Genomic DNA, 9,194 nt, shown 5'->3' with positions numbered 1-9,194 from the left:
ATACCTCCGTGTAGAATCATAATGGATCCCATTTTATTCATATACTGGATCAAGTTTCATACTATATATGTGAGTTGCTCCGGAACGAGATATATAGTGTAATCTGTAAAGTATCTATGCTGGGGATTTGAAACCAAAAATTACATGCCACATCTTTTCGTGAAGTTAAACCAAGTGATACTTCTTTGCTTCTCTGCATGGATAATGCTAATTAACAAACAAGTTTCCTCTCCCTCAAAAAAGAAAAAAGAAAATAGTTTCTTAAATAAATAATGCATGAAGTGTGGATTTCAATTTTTATGTATTAATCCCTTCTTCCTAAAAATAAGTCATATAAACTTTGTCTTAAGTCAAACTGGTTGACCAAGTTTATAGCAAAACAATCGACATTTGTTATACCCTCTATATATCATGAACTCATATTTTGTGAAGGACCTATTGATATTAATTGTATCATTTTAATGCTGGAAAAAATATTATAGGATCATTATAAATCATCTTTATGAAATGCTAGGTACTTAGAAGGTGGAGGTACAGGTGGAATAAGTCACTGAGCTATCCACCATCGGGTTATCAACAAGTAACCAAATGTATTGAAATTGTGTCAATGTGCTTGTCAGACTGCCCAAAGAGGAGACCTTATATATGGGATATAGTCACTATGCTCAATAACATACAAAATACGAAGGAACAAATTAACAATTGTGATGACTCTCCAGTTGCCCCAGTAAGCTCATACGTTCCAAAAAATTTATTTGTTCGTGCGACTGCTAGCTTAAACAAGTAACTAACCCATGAAAATGCCAAATATTTTCATGCAGATAAGCCCTTACCCCTGGGAGCTGCTTGAGCTTGACATGATGGAGCTGAATTTCCCCTTCGAGATAAACAAGCAAATACCATGCTCCCTTCAGCTAACCAACGTATCCAATGATTATGTTGCCTTCTATATCGTGATGACAGGCGTATTGCTGTATGACGTAGAGCCTAAGAAAGGTCTTGTGCCACCACGATCCAAGTGCAACGTCATGGTAACATTGCAAGCACAGCAGAAGGCACCCAATTCTACAGCGTGCAAGGATGAGTTCTTCATGCGGTGCGCCGCTGTGAATGAGGGCCTCATGCGTGAGGATATCACTCAGGACATGCTTGACAAGAAGTCGGCTAAAGGGGTTGACGAGGTGACGCTAAAGATTGTTATTTCGGCTGTTGGCTCTGCCTAAGGAACTCAAATTGTTTGCTGTGAGCAGTTCTTCAAACAGTGTTTCTTGTTAAAAGGGAGAGAGAGGATTGGTGGAATAGTTTGTTGTATTGCTTGAGCCTCATGGGCATATATATAGGAGTACAAAGACCAACTTGGAGTACAAGACAAGGCATGACCAAATCCTAGTCTATCCTATACTTCCTAATAATCTTATACTCAACATCCCCCCGTAGTCACAACGGTAGCGACGCAGACGGCGAGACTGGAGAAGAATCCGAAGGCAAGCCGACGGACACCCCCCACAGTCGTAACGGTCGACGCATCGCGGAGTCGTGGCTGGAGTGGCAACCGACGAGGTTGCTCAAGCAAGGCGATAGCCCTTTGTGCCGTTTGTCGAGGTAGCCGAGAGCGTGGGTAGTGGAGCCGTGGTCGAGGTAGCCGTGCGAAGAATGCCGTGGTCCATGTCGAGTCAGGGTGGCCGGTGTCGAGGAAGTCGCCGTGGAGCCGCGGGCGCAAGGGGGCGCCGAGTTAGCATGGGCGCAGTGGTGTCGAAGTAGGGGTGCGCCAGGAAGATGATGTTGTTGACGACGCGTCGCGGTGGGTTTGCCAAGCCCGGGGACACATCGTGGACGAAGGCACGCACCGGTGTTGCCAGCACCGGGCATGCGTAGACGGACGAAGACGAAGTTGACGAAGCGCCGCACCAGGCTTGCCAGGCCCGGGGACACGTCGTGGACGAAGGCACGCGGCGGTGTTGCCAGCACCGGGCATGCGTAGACTGGGACCTGCACGAGCTGTACGCCATGTCGAAGAAGTTTGAGAGGCCAGCAAAGAAGGACTCGACGACGGTTGCGGCGCCAATCGGCGCGGGGCCAATGTCGCCGCGGTTGTCGGAGTAGATGAAGCGGTCGGGGTAGATGACGGCGACGCTGGCGACGGGCTGGTGCTGGACGAAGATGAAGGGGGCGGACGGGCGGCTACGGCGGCTACAGAGGTAGCGGCGGCGGTGGCCAAAGAAGAGCGGCGGCGGCGGCCTGACGGCGGCGGCAGCGGCTAGGTTATGAGCGCGACGGCGATGCTCGAAGTAGGCGAAGAACCCTGACAGCGTGACGAAGACCGGCGCGGATGGTGACGTTCCCGCGCCAAGATAGACGGCGCGGCGCATACCACGGGAGGTCGGCGCGCGGTGACAGCGGAGTGTACCGCAGGCCGCGGCGCTACGGCCCGAAGGGGCGACGCAGCGGCGACAGGCGTGTCGGGGCGACGGCGGGAAGACCTCGGGGCGGCGACGGGGACCGCGGGCCGCGGCGCGACAGCCCGAAGGGCCGGCGCGGCGAGGAGCGCGGGTCGGTGTAACTGCGGGGGCGGCCTCGGGACGGCGGCGTGGACCGCGTGCCACGCTCGATACGGCTCGACGGGGCGACGCAGCGGCGGCGCGAGGGTCGGTGCAGCCACGGGGACGGCCTAGAGCGGACGGCCTCGGGGTGGCGGTAGACCGCGGGCCGCGGCACTACGGCCCGAAGGGGCGACGCAGCGGTGACACGGGTCGGTGCAGTTGGGAGAAGAACCATGAGGCGGCGCCGCTGCGGCCCGACGGGGCGACGTAGCGGCAGCCTGATGCTCGATCGGTGGAGAGGCGGGCTAAACTCGGGGACGATCTTCACGGGACCTGCGGAGGTGCACGTAACTGACGGGCCAGGTCGGTCGCGCGGCGTAGATGAGGCGGATCGCGGCGGCGAGCGAGTGATCAAGCCGATCGCACGCGAGGTCGGGGACGCCGCTCGGTGGAGGCATGGTGGCGGCGGAGTCCGAGATGAAGCCGGCGGCGGCGGGCGGGCAGGGCTGCTATGATTGGCCGCCGCATGGCGCGAGGCCGCCGGGTCGGGGTGATGCAGGAGTCCCGGTCGGAGTAGGGCGGTGACGGCCGGCGTAGATCGATGGGCGGGCTATCGCGCGAACGGCGGCAGTGAAGGGCCGCCGCATGACGCGAGGCCGCCGGGTCGGGGCGACCAGCGGGCCGATGCGCGGATGACGCGCGAGGCCGCCGGGTCGGTGAAGAAGCTGGCCAATCGCGCCGGTGTTGGAGTAGAGGCGCGAGGTGTCGACGGCGGCGGCGGGCGACGCAAACCGATCTTAGATCAAAAAACCAAAAAGTAGACGCCGCTCAAAGCGACTGGCGAGAGAGAGAAACCCGGATCAAAGGATCGGGAAAAAAAGACTCTCTAGGGCAGCCGGCCGGTGGACGAACCCTAGGTACGGGCGGCGCGGCCCCCGGCAGCGGTCATGGAGGCCGACCGTCCCGGGGGCGGCGCGCAGGTGCGGAAGCGGCGGCGGCTGGGGTTTAGGATCGACTTGCGATAGGTACCATGTTAAAAGGGAGAGAGAGGATTGGTGAAATAGTTTGTTGTATTGCTTGAGCCTCATGGGCATATATATAGGAGTACAAAGACCAACTTGGAGTACAAGACAAGGCATGACCAAATCCTAATCTATCCTATACTTCCTAATAATCTTATACTCAACATTTCTGAAGCGTGGTGTGCTTCGATGCAGCTCAAGGCGTGGAGATTAGAACATGCCTCTTGAAAAGGGCATTATAGTCTATTTAGCAAGGTGAAATTATTTGTTCTCCTGTGACCTCTCCCACCCAGATCCTTTGTTCTTGCTTGGATTACTGTGAACCAGAAAATTAAATTGGTAAGAGTTAATTGTCGCAGTACTATTCCGGTTAGTTGCTTGGGTGAAGAATATTATGGGACGAGACGACCAATTACTATGCCGGCTAGTTGTTTGGCTTAGGGTTGGAGGTCGATCCGTCTGAAGTGTGGGACCCCAGATCTGATCGCAACAGTAAGTTGATAGCATTATTTTCCATTGTTAAGAAACGATTCGACGTTGTCGCACGTTGAAGCAGGGTGACTATCCCCCCCCTCCCCCCCCACACACACAAGAAACAGAGTGGCCATGTGCTGAAACAGAGAGGCTGATCCCAGGGCTCTTTTTTTCATGGTAATACTTGTCTCATTCATATCATAAAGATTAAAGTACTTCCTCCGTTTTTATTTACTCTGCATATTAGGTTTGACTGAAGTCAAACTTCATAAAGTTTGACCAAGTTTATAGAAAACAATATAAATATTTACCATAACATATCTATATGATGTGAAAGTACATTCAACAATGAATCTAATGGTATTGAGTTGTTATTGTATATGTTAATATTTTTGTTTATATACTTTGTCAAAGTTTGCAAAGCCTGACTTTGACCAAAGCTAATACACGGACTAAATAAAAACGGAGGGAGTACAAGTCACGTAAGGACCGACATGACAAAATCGAAAAGATAGCAGAACATCACTGAGCTTGACACCAACGCCCATCACCTGCCTCCAGCACCACGACAGCAACCACCGAAGAAAAGAATGATGGATCACCTCCTCACCGAGCTCGACGCGGCTCCATCGCTGATATGCAGCTTTGCGGACCTCCAAGGTGGCTCACCAAAAGTGAAACCCTTACCGTCGAACGAATCAGACCGGGGCAACACCCCGGACACGCCATCGAACTCCAGATCTGGCACCCCACCGCGACTAAGACGTCGCAGAAGGAAACCATACCCGCCATTCACGAACCACGAACCCAACACATGTTCCGTCTTCCAGATGTCGTCGACGCAGACCACAATCTGCATCCGCTCCTGGACTATCTTCCAAGCTCCGTGCCGACGCTGGAGCAAACATCGTCGCAACGGCGGAGCCCGAGGACACAGGTCCGCCACGAGGATGCCGCCGCCGCCACGTCATCCTTGCTTGAACAGACTGGTTTCCAAATCCATCCCCAACCATAGGACCGATGGCCATGTCAAGGAAGGATCCAAAGAATCTTTATTTAGCGTTGTCATCGTCGCCGCCGAAACAAAGACAATGAACAACATATCATAATTCATGGTAGAATAATTTATCGAGTATCATATTCCTCGAGTATCATACCTCGGATACATCTCTGTCACGTATTTACGTATAAATTTTATGTCGGGATATGTACACATATATTTCACGTTGGGTATGTACAAATAAATTTTACATTTGGGTATATCACATAAATTTCACGTTGGGGTACATACATTTATAGGTATATGCACATGAGTTTCACGTTGGGGTACGTACATTTATGGGTATATACACTTAAAAATATTTTACGAGGACTTGAGTATATACTTATGGGTATATACTTTTTTTTGCACATATATTTTTTTTTACGGGGACTTGAGTTTGCACTTAAAAATATATTTATGATTGTCATACTTTAATTATCATTGAGGGGTATATATTTTTCGGACATATATTTCTTAGGTATCATTTCTCTCTATCGTACCTTGGGTATATCATTTATAAGTTTCTGTTATATACGTACTATTATATGTACACAAATTCTTAGTGTTAGGTATATGATACCTAGGACAAAAATCTTACTACATGCATGGCAGTATCTTTTTATTTTTAGTAGCCAAAATATACAGATGGGTGTAGCATATGTGTGCGCATTACAAGGCAAAAGCAAGAGAGCGTAGACAAGGTATTATAATGCGTACATATTTATAAGGAAACTAGGATGCCATTTTATAGATGGAAATAAATTGCAAGGTATTATAATAACATGCATTATTATGGCAGGTATAGTATGCAACAATATTTGGAAAGTGATCAATCGTATGGGCCTTACCCGCATGGTGCCTAGGTGCCTGGGACAACGGATCTTATCGTAACAGTAGGTTGATAACATTATTTCTTGTTGTTTCGGTTCCAATTATTGACCTGCGCAGTGTAGTTTAGTGTAGGGCACAAAGAGAGAGGCCTTCCCCTCCACCTTCATTCTTCTAGACTGCTGCTCCAGCTTCCTTCGTGTTCCAAACCAGAGCCGGAGATCAGCCAGCCTCCACCCTCGGGAGTCCAGACGAACGTCCCTCTCCTGCAGCCGCACCAGGACGTACGCTCTTCAGTGGTCACCGGCCGGTAAGATCTCACCTCAACCCATTCATGCATACTGGAGCTAATTCTGCTGCTGAACGTGCAAAACCCCACTCGGTCGTGCACAATATCATATAGCAGATTGTCTTGAAGTCTAGCGGGTGATATTTTCTCTTTTGCCGCACGATATAGCAGGTTATCTTGGAAAATCTGGTTTGTGATATTTCGAAAATCCAATTCAGGAACCTGCGAACCAAAAATATTTTTTGTATTTTTTATTTAAAAAAATTAGATGTGGTCGTTGTCACACTCAAATGTTACCTGCAAATTTTGATGGGAAAAGGTTAAGCATTTTGACATATGCAAAAATAACAAGTCGAACACCAAATGTTATACTTAAGTTTTTTTCCATCAATGATGCACTACTATTTGTTTCACTTGAAAATTGTCAAGCACGCTTGCTACACTAACAAAAAAAAATCAGAATTTTTAATATTTATTTAAAAATTAGTAATTAAGGTCCCAATAGGAAAAAAATACCACACTATCCTAACCCAGTAACCACGACTCAAGACCCCAATAGGTCCATGTTGTTTATTTCAACACATGGCGTCCCATCCTTGCTGCCACATATCATCCTTCCCACCCTCTCCGACGGTAGGCTCAGTGCTCACACAATCGTAACGCGTTTGAATGTTCTCAATCCTAAGGCGTATATCTCTTGGTACAAGATGAGAAATCTGTTTTTTTTCTGTGAGGTTTTGGCAAGATGTACATGCACGGTATAGGTCCATTCTTTCATGCTCAATGCTTGTTTTCCAAGGTATTCCTTTCCAATCCGTATCAACACCAGTGTGAAAGAAAGACGGATCATGCGTTACTGACTAAGGTTGCACCCTTAATAGCATTTTTAAAATGGTTAAAAAGTAAAATAACATCATATCAAATTCTACACATATATTTTTTAAAAGCATTTGATAAGTACTGGAGGTTGATTAACCCAAATACCATAGGGGTTTTGTAAAAGCAAAAATCTGACTTAAAACTGACTTGCAGGTTGATTACCAGAATTATCAAGGGATTTTCTGCAAAATCAAAAATCTACCTTAAAACTGAACTGTTGTTTGATTACCAGAAACATCTGAGGGTTTAATACAAAATAGCATGATGGACTAAGAATATCACCTTCCTTTACTAGTAAAAATTAATAGATAGGTAAATTAAAGGATTAAAAGATATAGACAGATAAAATACAAGATTACCGTAGCCGAAACTTCCAGCGTTTTACACGCCCAACTCGCTGATGTCTGCTGTCGCAACTCGCATGTGTCAGTGCGAAGCTCAGCAGCAAAGTCAAAGGAAAAAAACTAGGGCCGGTCATAGGGGCTATTTGGATCACACCGGTGTTGGCCCTGCCAACCGCGGGCGTGCCAATTAATTGGCGACCGTTTTCCGCATCTGGCCAAAATATTAGCGTGAAAGTGAACTAGTACAGCTAAAGAATGCAGGGCGTGCCAATTATTCGGTGACAATCCAAACGCGCCCACACGAGCAGGTTAACGCCAATTTTTTGGCAGGGCAGCTCGGGGCGTTGATCCAAACAGGCTCCTATTCTTCGAGGGGCCATGGGTGAACTAGAAAAAAGGGCCCATCTATTGTTAGTGGAGTAAGAAAATTGTTTGCTTGCATACTTGTATACTTCAAAAAAAAAACCTTAAAAAAATGTACAGTTCAAAAACTACTTGATGCATGCATATTTGATTTACAAAAATGATAAATCCTGAACGTTTGGATTTTAAGCATGGCATTCCGAACATTTTTCATGGCAATTTTAGTTCACGCGAGGTTGACAAACATGACAATTTCTGACACAAAAACAAACTGGGACAAAGTTGCCATGTTATAACAACTGAAGTTGAGACCTCACATCAACTAAAGTTAATATAAAAGATGTTTGGAATGACAAATTGGACCGGCCCAAATGCCCACAGGAGGGTCCCCTCTCCCGATTTTGGGAAGCTTTCCAACTGTTATTTTCTTCCTTTTTTGTTTTGGTTTTTATCTGGATTTTTTCTTTGGTTTTTTCTATTGTTAAACTTTTTTATTTTTTATTTTTTGTGAACACATAATTTTTTCAAATTAGATGAACTTTTTATGAAAACTTCAAATTTGATGAACTATTTTTCAAATTCAATGATTGTGTTCTCAAAATTGAAGTTTTTTTCCAAATTTGATGATTTTTTAATTCAATTATTTTTTTTTCAAATTTGATGATTTTTTTTCCAAAATCAATGAAGTTATCTAAAAACTTGTTAACTTTTTCCAAATTTGATGATTTGTTAAAAAATGTGAACTTTTTTTAAGTTTGTGATTTTTCTTAAAACCCTTTTTCCTGCGGTTTGTTTTCCTTTTCCTTCTATGTTTTTTAGCTTCTGATATTTTAACTGTTTTGCCCTGTTTTCAGCTGTTTGATCTGGGTTTCTTATTTTTCTGTTTTGGTTCCTTTTTTCTTTATTTTTTTCTTACAATTTTTTTCTGTTTCAGTTTCTTTTCTTCTTCTCTTTCTTTCTTATTACATAAAAAAATTCACTGTGTATTACGAAAATGTTCATCATTTGCTAATAAAATGCTCACCGTATATCATGAAAAATTTCACCATGCATTTGTAAAATGTTCATCGTATATTAATAAAAAAATTCAATGTATACTACAAAATATTCATTGTGCATTTGAAATTTATTCATCATATATTAAGAAATTTTTCAACGTGTACCAAAAAAAGTTCATTGTGTATTTTAAATTTGTTCAACGCACTTTTTACAAAGTTCACGGTATTTTTAGAAATTGTTCTATGTATATTACAAAAAAAATTAACGTGTTCAAATTTTTTCCAATGTATATATCTATATTTTCATAAAATGTTCAAAATAAAAACCAAGCAAAATACTGAGACGCTACAATGAGGGGTAGGGTTACATGGTCCAAAGTTTGGATGTTGTCTCTGGAGGCCCATGTACCCCCCC

At 45.3% G+C, this 9,194-nt stretch overlaps 1 protein-coding gene across 1 annotated transcript in view; it reads left to right on the top strand.

Annotated features, from left to right (window-relative positions):
• The window catches only part of LOC119278342 (probable serine/threonine-protein kinase PBL24), a 4,916-nt gene extending 964 nt beyond the window's left edge, over positions 1–3,952 (top strand). The window contains exons 4-6 of the mRNA XM_037559703.1: positions 515–727; positions 822–1,265; positions 3,730–3,952. Coding sequence (XP_037415600.1) covers positions 515–727; positions 822–1,223 — 615 coding nt within the window. The 3' untranslated portion in view covers positions 1,224–1,265; positions 3,730–3,952. The remainder of the gene's footprint in view (positions 1–514; positions 728–821; positions 1,266–3,729) is intronic.
• Positions 3,953–9,194: the final 5,242 nt, after the last annotated feature.

The sequence above is a fragment of the Triticum dicoccoides genome, chromosome 3B, assembly GCF_002162155.2.
Source record: "Triticum dicoccoides isolate Atlit2015 ecotype Zavitan chromosome 3B, WEW_v2.0, whole genome shotgun sequence".
NCBI lineage: Eukaryota > Viridiplantae > Streptophyta > Magnoliopsida > Poales > Poaceae > Triticum > Triticum dicoccoides.
The sequence above is the reverse complement of the archived record's forward strand: the minus strand, read 5'-3'. Positions and strand labels throughout refer to the sequence as shown.